This window comes from Loxodonta africana, chromosome X (assembly GCF_030014295.1).
Source record: "Loxodonta africana isolate mLoxAfr1 chromosome X, mLoxAfr1.hap2, whole genome shotgun sequence".
NCBI lineage: Eukaryota > Metazoa > Chordata > Mammalia > Proboscidea > Elephantidae > Loxodonta > Loxodonta africana.
This window is the reverse complement of record NC_087369.1, coordinates 176,463,589-176,487,682: the sequence shown is the minus strand read 5'-3', so window position 1 is coordinate 176,487,682 and position 24,094 is coordinate 176,463,589. Positions and strand designations below refer to the sequence as shown.

The following is a 24,094-nucleotide window of genomic DNA, read 5'->3' as shown; positions in this document are numbered from 1 at the left end:
CTCTTGTCCCCTGCCGCCCAGCGCTCCTCCCCAGTGTCGTACCTTTCAGAAGTGGTCGAGGCACAGATAAAGGACGTGCATCTCTTATAACCAATCTTTTAAGGTCTCTGGTGTTATAAGCATCCTAACATAGATCTCGTGTATTTATTTTTAGTTATTTAATTTTTATAGCCATTATAAAAGGAATCATCTCTTCATATTATCTAACTTATTGTTGTTGTTAGGTGCCGTCGAGTCGGTTCTGACCCATAGCGACCCTCTGCACAACAGAAAAAAACGCTGCCCGGTCCTGCGCCATCCTTATCATCGTTTGTTATGCTCGAGTTCACTGTTGCAGCCACTGTTGTCAATCTGCCTTGCTGAGGGTCTGCTAACTAGTTGTTGTTAATATAAGGACTTGATCTTTGCGCATTAGTTTTGCTACAAGCTATCGTACTGAACGCTCTTATTTCTAATAATTTCCAGTTGATTCTCTTGGGTTTTCCAGATATACAACCTTAAAACCCATTGTCATCAAGCTCATTTTGACTAATAGTGACCATATAGGACAGAGTACAACGCCCCATACAGTTTTCAAGAAGCTGCTGGTGGATTCCAACTGCCGACCTTTTGGTTAGCAGCTAGACTCTTAACTGCTGTGCCACCAGGGCTCCATATACAACTATATCACCTAAAATGATGACAGGTTTGCCTTTTCCCTGTCAATATGGATTTTTTTATTTTCTCTTATTTAACCACATTGACTAGCATCTCCAGGGCGGGGCTGAACACCTTTGTCAGATACTGAGAAAGTCTTTACCTTTAGGTACAAAGGCGGTTCCAGGATTGAAATCTAGACCTAGACTGAGAATTGAAATGAAGAGGTATCTCACCAGTTCTATTTTGTTTTACTAAGAGTTTAAAAACAAACAAAAAAAACCGGAATGAATGTTGGATTTTACAAGCTGCTGTTGTTTAACCTCTGTCAACATAATCATGTGTTTTCCCCTCCTTTGTCCTAAAAGTACAATGAATTATATGAGCAAGTTTCCTAATATTGATGAATCTTCTGCATTACTCATTTGAACCTCAATGAGCCAGGTACATACTTCTTTAATGTACAAATGGAGTTCAGGCTGGCTAATATTTTGTTTCCAATTTTTATATTCCTATTCCTAAGAGGTTGGTGTGTAGTTTGTTTCTTTGGGCTAGTCTTGTCACGTTCGGGCATCACAGATGAATTGGGAGGCTCTGGACTTTCTCCATATTTGGAAATGTTTGAAATAGCTGAGGAATTACCAGTTCCTTGAAGGTTAAAAATAAGTCAGTCTTGTAATTTGGTGAGCCAGGCACTTTGGAGACATAGCTGTTTGACAGTTTTCTCACCTACTTGTATGGCTATTGATCTATTGTAAAGTTTTCTGTAGCTTTTTGAATTGATTTTGATATTTTATGTATTACTAAAAAACAGTCCCTTCTTTTACAGGTTTCCATACCAATTAACATAGAGCTATATTCCGTTTTCTCTCTTATAATTCTTTGAATGTCCTCCACACCTGTGGTTATGTCCTCTTTCTAATGGCTGATTTTATGTTATTTATGGTTTTTAACTCCTGGAGTAGGCTAGCTAATACTTTAGAATTAGTATTTCAGAGAATTAGCTCTTAGATTTATGTATTAATGCATTTTAAAATTTTCTAATTAGTTGATTTTTGATAAATTGGCCTACTTCCTTAATTTGTAAATTTTTTCCTATTCATAAAATATACATACTTTAATAAAAGTTAATTTGAAGTCTCCGTAATTCCACTTCCCATAGATAAACACAACAATTTAGTACAATTTCTCAAAATACACTTGTCTGTGCCTCATACTAACGTATAATACCACTTTTTAAGATTTCCTACACAAAAATAGAATTATACTCTATGTTGCTTTGTAACTTTAGAAAAAATAACAGCATCTGGAAATCCTCCCACGTCCGTGTGTATCTTCCTCATTCTGAACGGCTGCACTGCCTCCCAGTGTCCAATCGTAATCATAGTGACAACAGCTCACACTTACTGAGCATCCACCACCTGTGGGCACAGCGACGCCATTTTATTACTCCTACTGGCAGATGAACAAACCCGGCCCACAGGTTAAATCCCTTGCCCCAGATCAAAACCAAGGGAGCTGCCGGGACAAGATGTCATCTCCGCCTTCCAGCTCTCGGGAGCCAGCTCTTAGCCTCTCTTGCTGGACTGTTTCCAACTCTGCTATCATAACCCACGTTGTGATGGACATCCACTCAGGCAGACTTCTCTGTACACCTACATGGGCATTTCTGCTGGCGAAATTCCTGTGTGTTGCCCTGCTAGTTCCAAGTGCATGAACTGTTAAAATGTTAGCACATATGGCCAAAGCACCCTCTGGTTCACTACTATTTGCTTTTTCTTTACTAATTCCTTTCTTCTGCATTTTAGCTTATTCTACAGTTTCTTGAGTCAAGTGCCACAATTTTTTAATTTCTATTGTTTCTTTTTAATTAATGAAAGTACTTAAGGCTATAAGATTTTCTTCTGAATACTTTGTATAACTTAACCCATATCACCACGCTAAGAAAACACAAGCAACACTCAAAATGTCTCCCAAATAAATAAAAAAAGAAGGGTCAGGTAATATTTCCTTTGTCACAGGTCTGCTGCCTTATTTCCAGTAGGTCTGAAAGACCCTGCCTACTTAAGGCAGGCTGTGATATATCACATGAAACATAATGAAAAACTCAAAGGCCTCATATTCAGGGGTTCATGTCTAATCCGATTCCTTTTCTCAGAATTGATTTGTGATGTACTGGCCTGCTTCTGTGTGTTATCCAGACAATGAGTTCAAAAGATCAGCGCCACTGGTCCACCAGTCTTAGAGCATCTTGGCACTTTAAGGCCACAACTAAAGTTAGGAAATGATAAAAAGCTACAAGGCACCACAGGCTAATTCACAAACTTACGGATATGTAAATTCAGATTTAAGTAGGTGTGAAAACAAAGAATAGATATTAGAGATAGGAAAAGACAATCAAAGTCTATCATTCTTGCTTACAACCCTTAGTTAAATGTCACACCATCCATTACTTTTTTCATCTGTGAAGATCAGAATAAATGAAAAATCCTGTTATTTAGGAAGAAAACCAGAGAACAAAGCAGTTGATAGACACGATTTGTTCAATTATCCTTTTTCTTTTTTCTACCTACCTTGTCGCCAACTTTGTAAGCAGGTGGTGTGGTTAGTTTTATATCCATGACATTGATTTGAGGTGAGTCTTCAATGGGGGGCTTCGGCACGAGATCCCTGCTGGTCTCTATCTGGCTCTCAATTAACTTGATAATCGCATCTGCTCTTTCTTTTGACATCGGCTTTCCATACCAATTCTCTGCACTCTCAACATCTGCAACAAATAAGAATTAGTCATTCATTCAACAAATACTGAAGGAGCACCTGTGAGGTCATCAGAAGCCATCAGCCTAGGACTCAAAGGCGTAAAACCCTGCCAAAGAGGGACTGGGATGGTATTACAGTCAGGCTGAACAGCCTGTACAAAGGCCAGAAGCGCTTGAGGGGGCCACTGGCCCGTGTGCTGGCGCATGGAAGGAAGAGAGAGGGAAGTCGAGGTTAAGAGATAGTCGGAGGCTGACCAGGCAGGGTCTTGTGGGTATGATAAAGAGTTTAGGTTTTATCCAAAGCAAGATGGAAAACCACTGAAGGGTTCTGAGTAGTGGAAGTGACTGCTCAGGTCTGTATGTGAGAAAGATCCCTAGGGCAGAAGTATGGAGACTGGAAGTGACAAGAGCACTGAATAAGCTGTTACAGTTAAGGAGAGATGGTGGGGGCTGGGCGAGGCTGGGGCGGTAGAGATGGAGAGGAGTAAACAGATTTGAGCTACAGTTCCCAGAGGCAGAATCAGTAAGAACTGATGATGGACTGGATTTATGTATAGGGGGCATGAAAGGAAGAGAGTGGAGGCAGGGATGATACCCAGGTGCACGTCCACAGAAAGTTGGTAGAGTTGTCATTTACTGAACTGGGCAAACTGGAGTAAGACCCTGCTTTGGGGGTCTTCAGGAGGATCGTGTTCTATACTGGCCACGCACCATGTCTTAGATGCCTGGGAGACATTCGAGTGGTGATGTCAAGTACATGCATCTGGCACTAAGGGGCCGGAGATCTAAATCTGGGAAATAAACATGATCATCTGGGGTGGAGAACAAGGGTCCCAGCTACGCCCTGAGGAGCTTGACCATCAAGGTGTGTGGGGCAGCGGTCTTCAGACTAGTCCCACCCACCTCTGCATGAGATGCAATTTCAGTATGAGTTCTCTCCGTTCGGAATTATCTAGGAAAACTATAACTGATGCATGCCGTTCTGCACAAATGAACTTAATCTAGAAGGAATTTTCAAACACTCAGAGTTGATTGAGGGTCATAGGAAATCCTTTTTTTCTAATTGCAATTGTTATACATACATACTTGCGTTAATTGGAAGCCTTTCAAGCATAAAAAGTCGCCTACATTAGGGTAATGTTGGGGGTTGGGTGGAAAGGAAGTCAGGGTTTAAGGAGAAAACCAACCTCTTCTGGCTCTGACCTAGGTTTTACGGGATGACAATGGGGAGCAGTCCTGGGATACTGTGACGGTAATGAATCCCACTAGATATATTTTAAGAGGTGATGGCACCATTTTATTCCAAAATGTTGATACTAAAAGGAAACTAGAAATCACATCCTTGGCAACTATTTAAACTTGAGATGAACAATTTCAGCAGTCAATTTGAAATGTGCACGGAGTTAGTCTTTCAAAACTCCCTCCCCTCTCTGGTCCCCAGTTCTACATTCCCCTTTCCCAGAGGCCACCCACTACTCGTCACTCCTGTATTCTTCCACATGGTCTGTGTGTGGCAAATATGTCCGCATGTACACCCTTCCTCATGGGCCTACGCATCCACACAGCAGCACACTTTGGCACTGGCCTTCCCATCTGCACCTTCCACTTTCTGCCTCTGAACGACTATCCTCATAGCAACTCTTATGTGAAGGCAGAAAATCACTGTTTACCCACCAGGGCTTTGGGCTTCCCCTCCCACCCAAACAAGACACGCTATCTAGGAAGGGCCAAGGGAGCAAGAATGGAGTTCAGCTCCATCAGACCTATGTTCCACGTTGCTCACTTCTGTTCTTTCTACTTCTGCACAAAGACTTCCTGCCTCAAGGACTAAACACTTACAATGAAGTGCCAAGGTTGGCTGTGCTCTTAAATAATGTTACAGCTGGACAGCAATCATCTGCATAATTACAGCCCAACTCAGAGCCTCTGGAGCCTATAAATTGTCATCCCTGAAGTCACAAACAGGCACATGTCCAGATTTACACCCGAAGCCTCCATGGGCATCTCAAACTCATCCCATCCAAAAGGAAATCTGAGTTTCTGCAGAAACTTGCGTCTCCTCCTGTCCGCGGACCTCAGATCGCTCAGCTGTCCATCCAAGGGACTTGGGACTCGCCATCAGCTCTCACCCTCCCCTACTGGCTCCCTTCACTTTTCCCACCAGTGCCTTTGTCCAAAGCCCTCATGTCTGCTCTCTCTTCCTCACCAGGGAAGTGAGATTTCTAAAATCAACATCTGATCAGGCTATTTTCTTGCTTCAAATCTTAAAGAAAAACCCTACCCCCACCCCCGTTTTCTCACCTCTGGGAAACTGCCCCTGAATGCCAAGACTGTTCAGTTCTGCCTGGGGACGTGTATGTGGCAGTGTGGAATCACAGGCCCTAACTCCTCCACTAGTGCTATGGGGAAGTTTCAGCCACATTCAATTCCACATTCCTGGTATCTAGTGTGTGTTACAGGTGTAATCACTGCTCATCAAGTAAGTAATGTGCGTGGCCAGTCCAAGCCTTCTTCTGCCTCTTTGCTGTGCAAATAGATATTCTGCAAAACCCAAGCCAAGAGAAACCCTTGCTTACTTGGAATCCCCCGGCCCTTAAAGGTCTTGGCCACTATCGCCGTGGGCTTGTTCTTCACTTGAGTTGCTAGCCAAAATGCCTGGCAGAGCGCCTCTACATCATGGCCATCCACCACGTAAGTATTCCACCTGTTGACCAGAGCAGGCTCGGTTACAAGAGATGAAGGGAACGGGACAGGAAAGAGTGCAACAGGGGACATGCTCACCCAAAGGCCTCGCAGCGTTTCTGGTAGATGGTTGTGCAGTGCTCAAGGGGCAGGGCGCTGCTGTGCCCCAAGCGGTTCACATCAAAGATCGCCACGAGGTTGTCCAAGCTGTAGTGGGACGCAAAGGCCAAAGCCTCCCAGACAGAGCCTTCCGAGGACTCACTGTCTCCCATCAGGCAGAAGACCCGATAGCTGGAGCAAGCCAAGAGAGGATGAGGACGCTGCTCGGGGCTCACATGGGCCACTCAAACAAAGAGATTTCATGGAGTGAAACAAAGAAACATACTGAGGAAGCTGCACCAAAGTCAGCTCTGCCCAAACACACTGCTGTGGAAACACAGGTTTAAAAGCCGAGTACTCACGGAATGGACTTCACCTCTGGATGGTTTTCTAGTTCTACCTGACAACTAATGGCCATTTTTGAGATAAGTGTTAAGGTTATTTTTAAGTTTTTCTGCCACTTCTCTGGGATCAAAAACAAGACGGGAATGGGAAGAAAGTAACTCCCTTAAATACCAAAAGAAATATTCACATAAACATTGTTGGGGCAGGTTCCACGGTAAAGCACTGCCACCTTCTATTTCTGCCCTAATCAGAACAATCCGCGCTCCTACCTGAGCAGCACGTTCTGTTGTCTGCAGCCGAAACAGCAACGGGAAACATTTACGCCCATAAAACACAACCCAGACCCCACGAAAATGCTGGGAGTTATGATTGGAAAAAAAAAAAACAACAACTTATTAAGCACAAGGACCGGGACTTTAGGGAATGGAAAGCAGGTGGGGTAGAGGGCTGACATAGCAGTGGAAAAAGCCATGAAGGGTAGCAGAGGGGCCAACCTGAGGCTAGAAAAGGACTGGCTGGAAATTTTTCTTTCTTTTTCCCCATGTGAAAAAAAAACAACAAAAAAACCAAACCTATTGCCATCAAGACGATTCAGACTCATAGTGACCCCATTTGATAGCAGCTGGGTATACTGAATATGATACCTGTCTTATTCCAACATATCCGCTACTTCCCAGAGAACTGAGTGAGCACAGCAGAGCCCACCACAGGCCCCTCCCCAGCCCACTCTTACGGTGGGGCTCCAGATAACTAGGGCTTGGTCTGGGTCTCCAAATGCAGGCCTGGGTGTGGTTTTAGGCTACAGAAAGCTCCCCTTTGATCCCTGCAGGCACTGAGGCAACAGTCCCAACAAGATACCATCAAGGTAACTGAAGTCTTTCCACAGAGAGACTGGACCCCTTGGGGCTCTCCCTGACCCCATGGAGCTAGGTGGGTGCCCAACCCCCACCCTAGCCCTGGAGGAGGGAGGCTCTGTCCCTGAGAAACTGAATGCAAGGCACTCTGGACTCGGGTATGCCGGGCACAGTGGAAGGCAGAGGAGCATGCAGGACTGCAACCTATGTCAATGTGCCCAGCTGGGGCCCCTCAGACCCTCCCCTGTGCCCACAGCAGCAGCAGGTGGGACAAGCCTCCAGAAAAGCAGACCCTCTCATAAACAAAACCACACTTCCCTGTGGGGGTGGGGTGGGGGGGGTAAATGGTTTCTAGGTGAGTGCTTACCTAGCCTTGTCAAAGTACTTGCCAGTATAAGCCATCCCACATGCAGCGCCTAGTCCTTGCTCCAGCCAGCCTGATGCCACACCAACAAACGACAGTCTCTGTAAGAGAGAAAAGACCAAATGGCTCTGGGCCCAGCTCTGGGATGCAGGTATTAGGTGAACTCCTGGTGCAGGCCCTGCTTGTCTGCAGTGTTGCTGACCGTTGGAAGGCCCCTCCTGCCCCAGTGAGTTAATTCCTCTTCTCCACACCCACGCATACCCAAAGGTTCAGATTGACATTACGGGTGGACTATGGAACTGCGGATACAAAGAGAAGAAGCTATCATCTAAGCCTGAAGGAGCCACAGGTCCTCTGTGTAGTGTGGCAAGGGTGACAGGAGCTCTAGAAATACGGAGGAGAAGGTAGGCTTCTGCTCAACACAGCAGCCTAAGCAGAGCACACTGGCAAAGCAGAAAACTTCAGGCACGAGACTTGCCATTTCGCAAGGACTTTGGACCAGCTGCGCACAAACCTGGTGTCTACTCTTTTCAAGAGAATATGACTTCTTAAATGGAAGCTGGAAACGCTGAAGAAGGTTGCAACTTCCCTGGTTTGTAGAAGCCAAATCAATGAGATTTTGGGAGTGATTGTCTAGAGGTGCTGACTCTAGAAATGAATCAGCTCCCTCTCCTCTGTGAACATGGCTATTGTCATCTCTCAGAGAAGATGTGACCTTCTCAGGGCCATGGAACTGTGCCAAATGGCCACTGCACTACTAGGAAATGCCCTATTCCCGAAGGCAGCACAGAGCTTCCAAAGACACCCTGAAGTCATTCAAAAGACCCATACATCTTGCCTGTCACTGCAGTGGCCTCCTCCTTGGCCTCCCAGCTTCCCCCTACAGGAAGTCTTCAAGCCAACCATCAGAGGGATCCTGTTAAAACCTAGGCCAGGTCATCACTTCCCTGCTGAGAACTGTCCAAGGTCTTCCCTTCTCATTCCTGCCCGATCTGGCCCCCATCACCTGAGCTTCCCCTCCCACCACACTCCCCCCACCGCCCCCCACAACGCACCAGGTGCACGCCTGCCTTAGGGCCTCTGTGCTTGCTCCTCTGCCCCCGGGTATGCGCATGGCTGTCTCTTAGCTCTTCCAGTCTCTGCTCAAACGCCATTTTCAAGGTCTTCCTGGAACATTCTTTTTCAACTAGTGCCCCTACCTCTTCTACTTTACTCCAATCCAGAATGCTTAGCCCCATCTGACACGCTACCTGTCCATTTACGTGCTTGTCTGCCTGCCCCATTCAAACATCTGCTCTGTTCAAGCAGAGATATGGGTGTGTTCATGACTACACGGATGAAGGAACAGGACCCATTATTCTCAGGTCTGTCTCCCTCTGGCCTCCTACGATCTCCTGCCCACCTCCACCCTCCCCTCTACTACTCCCAGGCCCTTCTGACTGTTCTGGCTTCTCCCCCGTGCTCTGCATTCCTAGGAGAGCTGCCTTTGAGTTGAGCATCCTCTAGCCTAACCGAGCTACCCTTCCGGAGTCTCTTCTGACTGCATCTCTCGATCTGACTTCCCCGCACCTCCTGCTTCACTCTAGGTAACAAGCTTTGTCTCCCAGTCGCCTTGTGTACCCTCTGAGCGGAGGCCTCACAACGGAATGCAGGGAGCCTGGGCTCTGGCCAACTCTGCTTGCTGCTAGTGGGGTAGGTGCCTCCACCTCCTCAGGGCTTCCTTTTATTGGTGAAGTGGAGGTGAGAGCCCCTCCCTGAGCGGGAGAAATTGTCAGGATGGGTGAGAAGGTCTGCACAGCGCTGCTGGCACAAGGCTGGCCCACGGCAGGGCCTGTAAGGTGCTCCCATCTCTTCCCTAAAAGCACTTCTGCTCTGGGGGAGATGCTCGCAATTAAGGGAGGCTCGGTGCTAAAATGAAGATGTGTACAAGGTGCTAAGAGCACCCAGAAAAGAACAACTTCTCTTCCACGTGGTGTTCCGGAAGAAGCAAGACTTCTCGCCTTGGTTTCCGCACTGCCCCTTCCCATCCAGCACCGAGTAAACTTCAAGAAAAAAGCTCACATAAAGGCAAGTGCCCAAGGCTGCTTGGCTGGAGCAAACAGAAGAGCTTATAAGACCCAAACAAAGCATGGTGTCCGGAAGAGAATGTCAGGGGGCCACCTTCCCACCACAGGAAGCCTCCAGCCACATGCCTTGGTCTGTGGCAACTCTAGGCCTCACGAATGGCTCTGGGACTTTCAGATTAGATACATGGGCTGGGCTGACATGCTTGCTCACTGGTGAACCCCTGTGATCCCTGTGTTTCAGGAGCATCTACGAGGAAAGCCTGACTGTCCCACCTGTATCATGCCCACTGACTCTAGGCACGACTCAAAGCAAGGCAGGCTGTGCTCCTGTGTGCCTTATTTCTTCCCATGCTGGCTGCTGCCTCCACCCAAGCACACACAATCTGGCAGTTCAATAGTGCCCACCGTGCTGCCTCGCTACGCCGACAATTGATACTACTGGTTATATGATAATTGAGGGGTCTTCCTGTTTTCAACCAGAGAGTGGATCACCCACATCCTGTGAATTTTTGTTTTTGAAGAATGTTTAAATTTTTTTTCTTAATTTACAGAAAAGTTGTAAGAATAGCACAACGAACTGCCACATACCCTTCACTTGGATTCACTAATTGCTGCCACAGGACCACATTTGTTTAATCTCTTTCCACCTACACACACACACACACGCAAGCATGCTCTCTTTTTCTCATACACACACATCCCCCAATATACCCCCACACAATACACACACACTCACACATCCCCACAATAAACACACACATTTTTTTTTTGCCAAAAACTTGAGATTACGTTTCAGACACCAACACAAGGGTTGCAATCGTGACCCCTAGATATTTCAACCCTACCCATATTTGAATTTGTCTTTAAGTTAGTTCTCACTGCCCTCAACTTCTATTTGTTTGTACAAGATGCTCTTCTGCCAGATGAGTTCAAATGATTTGCTTCAGGACACACTGTACCTTCAGATAGCATCAAACCAGCTGATTAGTCTTCTTGGATGGACCTTACTTTTTTAACATTCCTTTTCTTGCCGGTCCAGCAACATCTTAAGGTACTGGTATTGTATTTATTTTAATGAAAAGGTACCCTACTATGGCCAGGTCAAATATGTGGAGAAAAAGACGGGAAAGCTGACTTACAGGGGTAGGATGCCCCTCCAAGTCACAGTCAATTTCCCTCAAGCTCAGCGAGTTGGGTTTGCTGATGTCACCCGCCTCTGCCAAGCGGCACGGAGGGCTAGAGCTGCAATGCCCTGCAAAAGAGGGGCCTTATTGCCAGATGGGGCAAGCCAGGGCACCAGCAGTGGGAAGAAAGGGCGCCAGCTGACACCAGCCATCTGTCCCATAGCTTCAAGCAGTCTCCACTGTAACACCGTTTAAGTCTTTACAATGCAAAGAAAAAAGAATCAAAATGATAAACAGAGCAGCCCATTTCTGGCCTTGTTGCTACATGGCGGCTTTTTAAAAGAAGTCAGTGGCTGAGCAGACCCTGGACTCCCGTGCCAGCTCACCTTTGAGAAGATGAAGCGGTCGTTGTGTGGGTTCTCTGGGTCTGACTGTTTGTACCTCATCGTGTGGAAGAACAACACAGACATGATCTCAGCAGCGCTGCTGCTCGATGTGGGGTGGCTGAAAGGCAGACATGGCACAGGTCGTTTCTCACAGGCAAGTGACCAGCAAGGCACAAGGCTGCCTTTCTGCATGTGGTCTCCTCAGATGGGAAGCAGCAGGGTCATTTCTCCCAGCCCTGGAAGAATCCAGCCAAGGGAAAGGGAACCAGGGCCACTGCCTCCCAAGCTCAGCCTTGAAGGATGCCTTCAAGTCCAGTAACCTCACAACCCCTCTCCCTGTGGAGAGCGAGCTGCTTCCAGACCAGCCCTCCTTCTATCAATGGAGCACCTATGCACTCTGGATTTCATCTCAGGACTTCGTAAGCACCTGAGTATTCACGCCTTCACTTGTTTGAATTCCTGTGATATTTTCACATGCTGAGGAAACTTTGGGGGAGCTGTCAATTACAAAGGCAACAAGGATCCCATTCCACTGTGGAAAATGAATTTCTTTTAGGAAGTGAACGGTCAAAGGCTGAGAAATTCCTCATGGTCCAGTGACCCAGGGCCCTCACTGAACACAAGTAACTGCTATTCTGAGAAATCAGCCTGCATTCGGTCCCTTGTTCATTAATTAAAAACGGGGGAGTAGGGCAGAGGACAAAACCAACTCCTGGGGGCCCTGCCCCACAGGCAGAAGACTAGGATTGGAGGCCTCTCCTTGCAAGTTTCGGAATATAGAAAGTGGGGGCTCGTACCTCTTACGCTGCAACACTTGGATGATTCGGATTTAAAACCGTTAGAGGTTCCATCACAAAAAGCGCCCTCCCTTTAAATTATTAAGTTTGAAGGTGAAAAGAACGAGATGAAAGTGTAAAAAAAATTGATGATTTGCCAGTGCTTCCCACTAAAATGCAAAGGACGACTGCAGCGATCCTGGGGCCTAAGCTGGCTTCCCCAAAGGGCCCGAGCTCTTCCCTGCCTAACGGGGGCGGTCCCGTGGGCCCCCCACCCCCAGAACCCCGCCAGCTGCCAGCAGCCTCGGCCCCGGCAGGACAGGGACGTTTCCAAGTGGGGTGGCAATGGCTGGAATAGGGCCTCTGCGACCGAGGCGCCACACCCCTGATTCATCTGGGCACCGGGACTCAAACGGGGCTCGATCCTTCCTGTCACCTCAGGGCTACAGAGACCTACGACCCGCCGCTCCGCGCCCGTAGGCGCCTTACCCGGAGCCAGAGGCACACGTGGCCCTAATGGAACGGATGCGCAGGCGATTGGCCATGTCCCGCAGCACCTGCACCGTGTCTGCGTCGGGCTTAGCGTCTTCGGCCATTGCAGCGCTCGCTTCAGCCATGCCACTCCTCGCGTCGCTCGCCTCAGAGAGAACGCCGCAGTCGGGAGCACGCCTCAGCCGCCACACGTGACCTCTACGCGCACGCGCAAACCTCTCGGTGCGCATGCGCCTTTCGCTGCCCTCGCTCCCCACACTCACAGCTACGGGGTTTCCTGCAGGGGTGATTGAAAAGTTCTGGGAGGAGTTAGTGGCGGTATTGCTGCAACATTGTACTAAAGGGTATGGCGGTTAAGCGGTACGGCTGCTAACTAGAAAGTTGGTGGTTCGAATCCACCAGCCGCTCCTTGGAACCCGTATGGGCAGTTCTACTCCGTCCAATAGGGTCGCTATGAGTCGAAATCAACACAAGGGTTTTTTTTTTTTTTAAATGCCACTAGATTGGAAACTTTAAAATGGCTAATTTTGTTTTTCGAATTTTACCTTAATTACAAAAAGATTCCATTTATATGAAATGTTCAGAATAGACAAATGCATAGAGACATAAAGCAGTGTAGTGGTTGCCAGGGGCTGAGGGAGGAGAGAATGGAGAGAGACTGCTAATGGGTGCAGGGGTTTCTTTTACCGGTGATGAAAATACAGGTAGTCCCAGGCTTACAATGGGGTTCCCTTCCTATGGCTCTGTAGTGTGTCAGTTCTGACTTAAGCCAAATACCTAATTTTTTTTTTTAGTTTTCATTATTGTTGCCTTTTATTAGCAATATCTTTATAAATCAGATCTTATTTGTCTTCGGGGGGTTGGAAACTTACCTATAAACTTAGATATATTTTAATGCTGTATGTAGCACACATTATCAACATAACATGTACCAAAAAAAAAAAAAAAAAAAACAGAAGTCCGTAAGTGTGACTGTAGTAACTCGAATACATGGTGAGCCAGGGACTACCTGTAAGTTATTTCTAGTTGCAACTAGATAGTGGTGATGGCTGTACAGCTGGCGACTGTACTAAATGCCACTGCATTGTACGTTCTAAAATGGTTTAAATGGAGAATTTATGTTATGTGTATTTATCACACATACACACAGTCATTACTGTCACTTTAGAACATTGTATATCTAGTACGGCAAGTCTCCAGCCTTTCTGTTATTTATTTTTTTCTGTGTCTATTTTGTGTCTCAGTGAAATAAGTCAGACACAAAGGACGAGTACTGTATCATCCCAACTATATGAAATACCTAGGATATGCGAATGTACAGAACCCAAAGTTTATTGGTGATTACTAGGGGCAGGCTGGAGGGAGTCAAAGGAGTTCTTGCTGAACGAGCACAGACTTTCTCTTTGGGGTAATGAGAAACTTAGTAGTAATGGTTGCACAACATGACAGATGGAATTAATGTCAATGATTTGTACACTTAAAAGTGGTTAAAATGGCAATTTTTTGGTTATGTGTATTTTACTACAAGAAAAATTTTAAAAATAAGGAAAAAAAAACCCACCCAATTATCTAAGTCTCCTATCCATACCTTCAAAGATGTGAGGCATCCTATTAATTGTAGGAGTGTCATGCTTCCAGAGCCTTTGGACTTGCTCTCTAGGCCTGGTGCCCAGCTCTGAGCCTGGCCTCTCCTCCCACCATCTGGGGGATTGTATTTGCCTTTCTTTTGACTTGAGTCCTCTGTTTCATAGAGCCCATTGTTATCTTTTTCTTAGATTACTTCCTTGTTTTGGTGGCACACTTTCTCTAGTAGGGTCCAGAAAAAGGATGCATAACAGGTAAACTAGTTGAGTTCTTTCATGTCTGAAAGTTTCTTTAGTTTAAGCTCACGATTGACAGTTTAGGTATAGAATTCTAGGCTGGAAAATTATTTTTTCCTCTGAATTTTGAAAGCATCACTTCATCATCTTCTAGTTTCCAATGTTGTTGCTGAAAAGTCTAAAGACACTCTGTTATCTGATTCTTCGTATGTGACCTGTTTTTTTTTTTTCTTTGAAAGCTTTTCTTTCAGCATATTGAAGATATTATTCAGCTATCTTCTGGATTTCAGCGATGCTATTGAGAAATCAGCTTTCAGTCTAAAAGTCATGGTTTTAAAGGTAATCAGCCTTTTTTTTTTTCCCTCCATCTGCTTTTAAAATCTTGTCCTTGGTATTCTACAACTGAGAGTCCCTGGGTGGCACAAATGGCTAAGCACTCAACTATTAGATGAAAGGTTGGCAGTTTGAATCCACCCAGAGGCACCTTGGGAGACAGGCCTGGCGATCTGCTTGTGAAAGGTCACATGGGCTCGTCAGGAGTCAGGATTGACTCGATGGCAGCTGACAACAACAACATTCTGCAACTTAACTATGATGTGTCTAGATGGGGACTTAATTCCGTTCTTCCTCTTTGGCATTTGTGGGGCTTCTTGAATTTGTAGATTTGTATGTTTCATCAGTTCTGTAAAGTTCTCAATATCTCTTAAAATACTGCCACCGACTCATTACCTCTGTCTTCTCCCTCTGGGATTGCAATTAGATTTTTGTTATACCTTCCTACACTATCTTTTATGTCTTCTAATTTTTCAAAACTTCAAATTTTCTATTTCTTTGTGCTTCTGTGCTGCATTCTGGATACTTTCTTTAGTTCTGTTTTACAGTTTACTAATTCTCCACCCATAACTAATCTGCTGTTAAATACATCGATTGAACATTTTTTAAACTTTTAAAATTTGTGAAACCTGACATATATACGTAAAGGTGCATAAAACATCAACATACAGGCTAACATATAATTTTAAAGTGAACACACCTTTAATGAATACTCAGGTCAGGTATTCCAGCTTCCATGTGTCCGGTCCCAATCCCAATCCCCTTCTTCCACCCTAGCAGAAACCACTATCCTAACACTTATGGGATTAACTTCCACGCTTTTCTTTATAACTTTACTGCCTGTGAGTGTATCCCTAAACAGTATCATTTGTGTTTTTCGAGGCTGTAGTTAATTTTCATTGCTGTACAGTATTATATCGTATGAATATCCTACCGTTTTCTTGCACATTCTACTATTAATGACTAAAACCAAACGAAACCCCCTGCCGTTGAGTTGATTCCGTCTTATAGCAACCCTATAAAAAACAAACCCATTGTCGAGTCAATTCTGACTCATAGCGACCGTATAGGACAGGGTAGAACTGCCCCATAGGGTTTCTAAGGAGTGCCTGGTGGATTCCAACTGCCAACCTTTTGGTTAGCAGCTGAACTCTTAACCACTCTGTCACCAGAGTTTCCATAGCAACCCTACAGGACAGAGTAAAACTGTCCCCTAGAGTTTCCAAGGCCGTAAATCTTTTTTTTTTTTTTAAGCTTGGTAAGTATAAATCTACATTTAACTTTTTTTAAAATTGTGTTTTAAGTCAAAGTTTACAATGCAAGTCAGTTTCTCATACAAAAAACTTAGACACACGTTATTATGTGATCCTAGTTGCTCTCCCTGCAATGCGACAGCACACTCCTCTCCACCCTGTATTTCCCGTGTCCATTCAACCAGCTCTTGTCCCCCTCTGCCTTCTCATCTCCCAAGGCTGTAAATTTTTATGGAAGCAGACTGCCACATCTTTCTCCCGTGGAGCAGATGGTAGGTTTGAACCACCCACCTTTCGGTTAACAGCCAAGCATTTTAAGCACTCCACCACCAGGGCTCCTTATTGAAGTGTAGGTGGGTTGTTTCTAATTATCGGCTATTGGGAACACAAGTGTATCTGTTTCCTGGTGCACATTTCTCCATAGGGACATAGCCAGGAATGCCATTGCTGGGCCACATAGTGTGCATGTCTTCAGCTCTAAAATACTGCCACATGCTTTTCCAAAGGGTTGTCTCAATTCACTCTCCTACTAGCTGTGATTGAGAGTCGCTACTACTTCATAATCTTGCCGACACTTATTCTTGTTAGTCTAACTTTTGCCAATCTGGTGGTTGTGTAGGGGTATCGTATTGTGTTTTTTTCGTTGAGGTATAATTGGCGTGCAATAAAGTACACAGAACCAAGATGTGCATTACAATATAATCACTTCTGACTTGCCACTGGGAGATTTTCAGATCTCAAACTGTCATGAAGGTGCTGACAGTTTCAAAGAAGAAACAGGACAGAGGCTCCACCTGATCTGGCCCCGCTTAACCTCTCCTAGCTCATCACCCTCCACTCCACCCCTGGTTCACAGTGTTCCAGTTCATTTTTCTTAGAGATGAGAAATATGAGACTCAGAGAGGTGGATTAACTTGCCAATGGCCACATAGTGGTAGAGCCAGGATTTGAACTGGGCTCTAGTTTGAAGGCAATGCTCACCATGAGGGATTCATTCTTACTATAGAATGCTCCACCCTGGCCTATCAACTCTATGAGAACAAGGAATGTACCTGTCTCTGTACCATGTGGTAGGCACTCAGTAAATATGTACTGGATGAATGAACAGACTTGTTAGAGTGCAAATACCCCTGCCTACCTCTCTGATCTCCCCAGGAGTAGCAATACAGCCAGCTGTGTTGGTTAGGGTGAATGAATTTATTCTATACTTTGCAGCAATAGCTCTTTATAAAATGAGACCCACAATTGATAAATCTTAGAAGAGAAAATAGGGGAGAGATCCAAGAACCTATGTAAATGGACACACATACATACATGTCTCTTAATAGAATGAAGCCATAACGTGCCCAAATCTCTTACATTTGCAGCTCATGAAAGCACTCACTTGACAATTTCTTGTTTCCCACTGCAGGCAGAACACCCGAAGAGCCAAAGCGCAACTCTCCCCTCCAGCGTTCCGTCATGCAGGTCCCTGTCACCCAGTGAAGACGGCCCCAGCGGCCACTCCAGCCTCTCCGGTGGGGAGCTAGCTCGGAACCTGCAGGAAAGTGTCAGGCACCGCATTCTCTACCTCTCAGAGCAGCTGCGGGTGGAGAAGGCCAGCCGGGATAAGAACACTGTAGGCTACCTCAAGCTGGTGTTCAAAGCCGACCGGCACCAGGCGCCACACATTCGGCAGGCCTTCGAGAAAGTGAACCAGCGTGTCTCAGCCACGATCGCCCAGATAGAGCGAAGGCTCCGCCAGTATCACCAGCAGCTGCAGGAGCTGGAGGAGTGCTGCCGGGCGAAGGGCTTAGTGCTGAAGGCTGAAAGCAGCCTAGACAATTGTGAGCAGCTGAGTGAGAGGGCTCCATTTTTGGAGACCCCCAAGTCAGGCAGGAAAGACGGCCTGGCCAGCAACCTGTCCGAGGTTACCAGGCACTTCACTCTGGGCAAGTTCGCTGAGACGAAGCGAACAGTACAGCAGCATGACCTGCTTGTGCAGAAGATGAAGGAGGAGCTGACGGAGGTCAAGAAGCTGCATCTCAGCCTCCAGGTGTCCTGTGAGGGCCTAAAGGAGAAGTATCAGGCTGACCTGCAGCTGTTGCTGGAGGCCTTGCAGGAGAAGACATGCAGGTGAGGCCTCCCCTCCCCCGGGCTCTGGGCATGGGAGCTGGCCAGAGCCCACCACGAAGGAAGGCTGGCTGTGGGATGGTGAAAGGAAGCCTGGGAAAGAGCTGGGAGAGGCAGGTGGGGATCAAAGGTCTGTTGATGAGATATTGATTTGGGCCACAGGTGAGGTGGGTGGGCTTCCTCCTATGGTTCTTCCTCACATGGTTCTTATGTGCTCTGTTGGCGACAAGGCCAGGCTGGTCCTTCTGGGTGCAGGCAGGGGCGTGGCACCCAGAGGTTGTCGTCTCTGACTTCATGGTGCAGTGGTGGTAGCATTTGGAGTCTAGCAGACACCCTCATTCACTGAGGAGCCCTCCTGCCATCCTTGCTGGCTCAGCCATGGCTGGACTGTGGACTGGTGTGGCCTCACTGGCCCGATTCGGGCTCTCTTCACCTGGCTTTATAGCTAAGATCAGGCACAAGATCAAACCAAAAAAGAAAAAAAACAAAACAAAAAACCCAACTTGTTGCCGTTGAGTTGATTCCAACACATAGTGACCTTATAGGTCGGAGTAGAACTGCCCCATAGGGTTTCCAAGGAGCAGCTGGGGATTCGAACTGTTGACCTTTTGGTTACCAGCCAAGCCCTTAACCACTGCACCATCAGGGCACAAGATCAGGTATCAGATATTCAGAAAATGCCTGCCTCTCGGTGAACTCCTTCTCTCCATTGTGCAGTGGATCGATTTGATTTTCTGTTGAAGACAAGGTTAGGGCCCAGCAGCAGGGAAAAAATCCAGCCAGAAGATTTCAAAAGGCTTCCCTGCATTCCCATTTGGACCCTTCTCTGGGCACCCTCCTTGATCCCAGGCCTGGTACTTACTGGGACTCTAATTCCTAAAATGACCTTACAAAGGACGGAGCTGCTCGTTTCCGTGAGACTAGAGTCAGCATTTTTCTGAAAATCAGAACTCTGCGATCTCTTCAGTACCTACATGTATGTGGGCGAAGAGTAGAGTGGGAATCTCTCTTTTGTTCTCCCAGGGAGCTCTTAGCAGCACTTGCACTGCTTGCAAAGACAGAAAGGGCGATTAAAGTGCATTACTGGGCCACACATTCTCTAGATAACCCAACAGAAGCCCAGGTTTTTTGGGGAGTTTTTTTTTCACGGGACATGACAACGCAACCTAAAATCTTGGGAACATTTCCAGGGTCAGGTTTATATAAGCAAGAACAGAATGTGGTAACAGGTCCGAATCTCCGCATACGTTTCCATATTGCACAGGACAAAACTGTTTTCCTTGGGGAAACTCTTAGCCCTTCATAAGTCAGAACCTTTCCACTGAAGTAACTGCAGGGGAGCAGGACACCCCCTTCCTCTCTCTTGTACTGTGTGGGGCTTCGGAGGTTTTCCAGTACTTTATTATAGTAGTTGGTCTGTCCCGACTAATGTATGTTATAAGCAAAAAAGCAGACCCACAGAGCGCAAGTTTGCTAGGAGAAATGAGGAAAGGGCTGCAGATAATTTGAGGTAAGAACAGTGAAAACGAGGAGCACGTAGCGTTTTTCTCGTGGCGTGTTCAGATGCTCACTTCATAGATGGGGAAAACACCCAGTGAGAAACCAACTTGTTATATTAAGTGAAGGGTACATGGGATTTTGTGGCACTTTTTTTTTCTTCAACACTCTGCCTTCTTTTCCTTATTTGATTGTCCGATAATATTTGATGTGTTTACCATTCTACCTTCTTCAAACGCTTCCTGACTTTGGCTCCCAGGCAACCCACCGTTCTGGTGAGTTTCCTTCCACTTTGGCTATTCCTTCTCTTCTACTTCCCTGGCACTTCCCCCCACTCCCCAGGGTCCCTCACTTTGTGTGTTGCTGAGGGTGATGTTGCCCCCCACCCCACTTGAACTCACTATACACACACTACTTGGTTGCTCCTACATCCATTTCTCTATCTTGGACTTTTCCTCCAAGTTGCAGACCAGTAGCTTCTACCTCAATTTTCCAAAAGCCAATTCTCAGAAATGATCAATTAAGAATATGCTCTCTTGGAAAAATGATAATGTTTAAGACAGTTTGTATTGGAGTGGGTGGTCTTCACAGCTTTGGAAGATTTGCTGCCATTTGGGCTGACTGGTTTTCATTGTGTCTTCCAAAGAGCATTTTCCAGGGTGTTCCATTTGCCTCTGTGATTGTAGGAGCTGGGCAGAGAGAAGTCCTTGCCCAGGGAAGAGATGGGGAGGGGAGTCAGCCCTCTACAAGGAGACTGGGTGGCAGAGAGGAGGGGAGACTGAGAGAGTCCCCGTATGAAAGTGGTGTGTATTCAGGCCTTCTTCTACAAGAGCCTTTTCAAGCACATATGACTGTATTCTTATAAATGCATTAACAAAGAATCTATTCATTGGCTATTCCTATTCATGAAGAATATATTCATGAATATATACTTGAACATAGTTAATATCTTGAGTATTTTTGTGGCTAGATCCTTCATGTAAATAAGATAGTAATGAGGAGTCTATGGTCAGGGTGGACACCCTGCCATCTCCCCCTCTCAGTGGGCTGTAGCCTAGACCAAGTTGTTGGCTGACTCTCTTCTTAATGGGGATCTGGGCCAGAGACAGATGGAATATTACTTAAAATGCTGTTACGAACTGGCTTTTGATGAATTGGCTTTCAACAAGGGAACGTTCAGCTTCTTAGTTGCCTACTGGAGATCTACTCCCTGTGGGTGTCGCTCAAGTCCTGGGAGCACGACCAAATCAACCACACAGGGTTTCCTCAAAAGCCTACCCCTTATAGCCCCAGCTCTGTGAGTGGCACCGCTGTTTGCACGATTGTCCAGCCAGGAGTCAGCAACCAACCTCAACCCCAACCTTTGCCTCTATCTCCGAAAGCCACAGGGCATCAGGCCGCAGCGTTCTCTTCTGCGTTGCTCTCAGGTACCTTTCCTCTTCTTCAGCATCACTGTCACCACCTCAGCTCTTCCCTGAAGGCTGGAGCTAGGACCTCCTCTCAGCCGCCTGGCCTCTGTCCTTCTGGTCTGCCCTTTACCATGCCCAAAGGAGGGACTTTAAAAGTTTTTATTCACAAAATATTTCAAACACAAGGTATACGACACCTGTATACCCACCCCAGCTTACTCAAACCTTAAAATTTGCCATATTTGCTTTAAATCTTTTCTTTTAATAATTTTTATTGAGCTTTAAGTGAACGTTTACAAGTCAATCTGTCACATATAAGCTTATATACACCTTACTCCATACTCCCACTTAGTCTCCCCCTAATGAGTCAGCACGCTCCCTCCTTCCAGTCTCTCCTTTTGTGACAATTTTGCCAGTTTCTAACCCTCTCTACCCTCCTATCTCCCCTCCAGACAGGAGATGCCAACACAGTCTCAAGTGTCCACCTGATACAAGTAGCTCACTCTTCAAATCTTTTTTTTAAGAAATAAAACTTTAAAAGATTCAGTTGACACTCATCACCACTTCCCAACCTTATTTTCATACAAATATTCTTTTGCTCTCTTCACTCTCTTCAATTTGGCGTTTATCATTCCTGTGCATGTTTTTATACTTTTGTGCTTATGTATCTAGCCATGGACAACATAGAGTGATATTTTTATTTGTGTGTGTGTTTTAACAGCTCTATTGAGATATAGGAAACCCTGGTGGTGTAGTGGTTAAGCACTACAGCTGCTAACCAAAAGGTCGGCATTTCGAATCCACCAGGTGCTCCTTGGAAACCCTATGGGGCAGTTCTACTCTGTCCTATAGGGTCACCTTGAGTCGGAATCGACTTAACGGCAATGGGTTTTTCTTTTTATTGAGAGATAATTTACGTACCATAAAACGCACCATTGAAAATATTCATTTCAATGATTTAAAGTAAATTACTAAGTTGTGCAACCATTACCACCATCCCTTTTTTTATAACAGCTTTATTGAGATATAATTCACATACCATAAAATTCACGCTTTCAAAGTATACAGTTCAGTGGTGTTTAGTATATTCACTGAGTTGTACAACCATCACCACTATCTAATTTCAGAGCATTTTCATCGCCCCCAAAAGGAGACCCCACACCCATTAGCAGCCACTCCCTATCTCCCCCTCCACCCAGTCCCTGGCAACCACTAGTCTGTTTTCTGTCTCTATGGCTTTGCCTATTCTGGATATTTCATGTAATCATACAATATGTGGCCTTTTGTGACTGCTCAATCCCTATACTCAACAGATTTTCATGGAGTAACTACTACATGCCAAACACAGGTACTGGGGGTATATATGGGATACAATAGTGTACACAGCTTAGATTTGAATTTCTACTATTTCTAGTCTAGAGCCATTTTTGTAAAGCTGTTACAAAAAAGTAAGTATAAGATATGTGAATATAGGGCTGTACGTGTGTGTGAATGACATGTGTTTAGGCTGTTCCCAGGAAGACCTGGAAGAGAAGGTAAGTTTTGACTGGAATTTGGAGAGGAGGAAGGCGAATGTGAGTCTCTTGTCTGAGTGTAGGAAGGCTCACCGTCAGCACAAGCTCTGGGCAAATGACTGAGGGAGTATTCCTTTCTCCTTTGCTCCCAAGACAAGAGTTGATCGAAGAGCAGGTAAATGACCACCTGCAGGGGTACCTGGATGAGATGTACTGCCTCAAACAGAATCTAGCCTGCACTGAAGAGAAATTGGCCTACCTGTCCTATGAGAGAGCCAAGGAAATATGGGTGAGAACCTCCAGGGGTGGGGGTGGGGGTTGACAAGACAGGGACAGTGAAAAGAATGTGGGGCCAATCGTTTGTAATGAATTCTGGTAGCCCCCGCTCAAAGGAAAGGGGCATCCCCAACTGTCCCCTTCTACAGGGTTCAAGGACAACGTATTCATGGATCTCAGAACTAGCGGTGTCCAATCTTTATGCCCATGTTCCACGTCCCACGAACCAGCCTGGCTTATTTGGTAACAGGAGGGTAGTTCTCACACTCGAGGCTGCCTCAGAACTACCTGGAGGGCTGGCTAAAAGGTGGATCACTGGGCCCAGCCCAGATCTTGGACTCAGTAGATCTGGAGTGAGGCCTAACAAGTGCCTGGGGACCACCCTTTGAGAACCGCTGCCTCAGGCCATGGGTCACTAAGCACGTGGTGAAGCAGTCCCTCCCTCCTCCGTGTCAATGAGTTAGACTCACTCTCTTCCATACCCTGTCCTTGGCTGGCTGTTTCACAGCCAGGTTCTCAGTGAGAACCTGGCTGTGAGAGTGAGGCTGAGTCAAAGGGTCCCAAGATGGGGCCCTTAGAAGCAGGTTTCTTCCTCTTCTCTGGATGTGCTATAATTTCTTGATTTTCCTCTTAAAATAGTCGACTCAACAATGTTTCCAGGGCATCCCTTAGGAACTCACCAAAACGGCCATAGGTTCATTCTGACACCAGAGTATGTGTGTGTTTGTCACCTGCAGGAAGTCATGGAGACTTTCAAGAGCCGGATAGCTAAGCTTGAAACTCTCCAGCAAGTGGCCCAAGTGGAGATGGTGGAGAAGCTCAGAAGCCGTCCACAGGAGTTCCTGTTCAAGTTCATTAGCATACTCCTCACCTTGGCCACCATCCTCTTGGCCTTCATCTCCACCGTGTGTGCCTGCCCCTGGCTCCTTGTCAAGACGCGCCTGCGCACATGCACCTCCCTTGTGCTGATAGGACTGGGGATGCTGGCCTGGCAGAAGCGGCATGCCATCCCCACCACCAGCTGGCAGGCCTGGGTCACCTCTAAGTGGAGACTCTATGCCAAGGACCCCAAGCCTCTCTCAGAGGAAACATAAGCTCCCTTCCCCTTCCTGGGTGTCAAGGGCATCCAGTGAGCCCTCCAAAGATAGACTGTCTTCAGCCCTCCCTCCTGAGTCCATAACCATGAGCCTGGTGAGATTTTCGCAGACGCCCAGCTGCCTCGCACTTTGATCCTCCACAATCCTTCAATATCACCTGTAGAAACAAACGCTGGAAAAGATTAACATCTACGGAGTGC

General features: G+C 46.3%; 2 protein-coding genes across 2 annotated transcripts in view; one reads left to right on the top strand and one right to left on the bottom strand.

Annotated features, from left to right (window-relative positions):
• Positions 1–12,813, bottom strand: part of TKTL1 (transketolase like 1) — a 36,161-nt gene extending 23,348 nt beyond the window's left edge. The window contains 8 exon segments of the mRNA XM_010601083.3: positions 3,210–3,403; positions 5,972–6,099; positions 6,177–6,368; positions 7,743–7,840; positions 10,945–11,024; positions 11,027–11,057; positions 11,316–11,433; positions 12,581–12,813. Coding sequence (XP_010599385.3) covers positions 3,210–3,403; positions 5,972–6,099; positions 6,177–6,368; positions 7,743–7,840; positions 10,945–11,024; positions 11,027–11,057; positions 11,316–11,433; positions 12,581–12,813 — 1,074 coding nt within the window.
• A 4,222-nt stretch (positions 12,814–17,035) lies between these two features.
• TEX28 (testis expressed 28) lies at positions 17,036–23,891 on the top strand. The gene is made up of 4 exons (XM_064278504.1): positions 17,036–17,059; positions 17,401–18,104; positions 22,675–22,810; positions 23,535–23,891. The coding sequence occupies exons 1-4, from the start codon at positions 17,036–17,038 to the stop codon at positions 23,889–23,891; spliced, it is 1,221 nt and encodes a 406-aa protein (XP_064134574.1).
• Positions 23,892–24,094: the final 203 nt, after the last annotated feature.

What these genes read in the sequence shown, in the direction of transcription:
- TEX28 (XM_064278504.1), top strand. Translation starts at nt 17,036, where the DNA reads ATGTACCTGTCTCTGTACCATGTG. An exon ending in TTGCAGGAGAAGACATGCAG is followed by an intron (nt 18,105 to 22,674) that starts GTGAGGCCTCCC and finishes TTTGCTCCCAAG; the next exon opens with ACAAGAGTTGATCGAAGAGC. An exon ending in AGAGAGCCAAGGAAATATGG is followed by an intron (nt 22,811 to 23,534) that starts GTGAGAACCTCC and finishes TGTCACCTGCAG; the next exon opens with GAAGTCATGGAGACTTTCAA.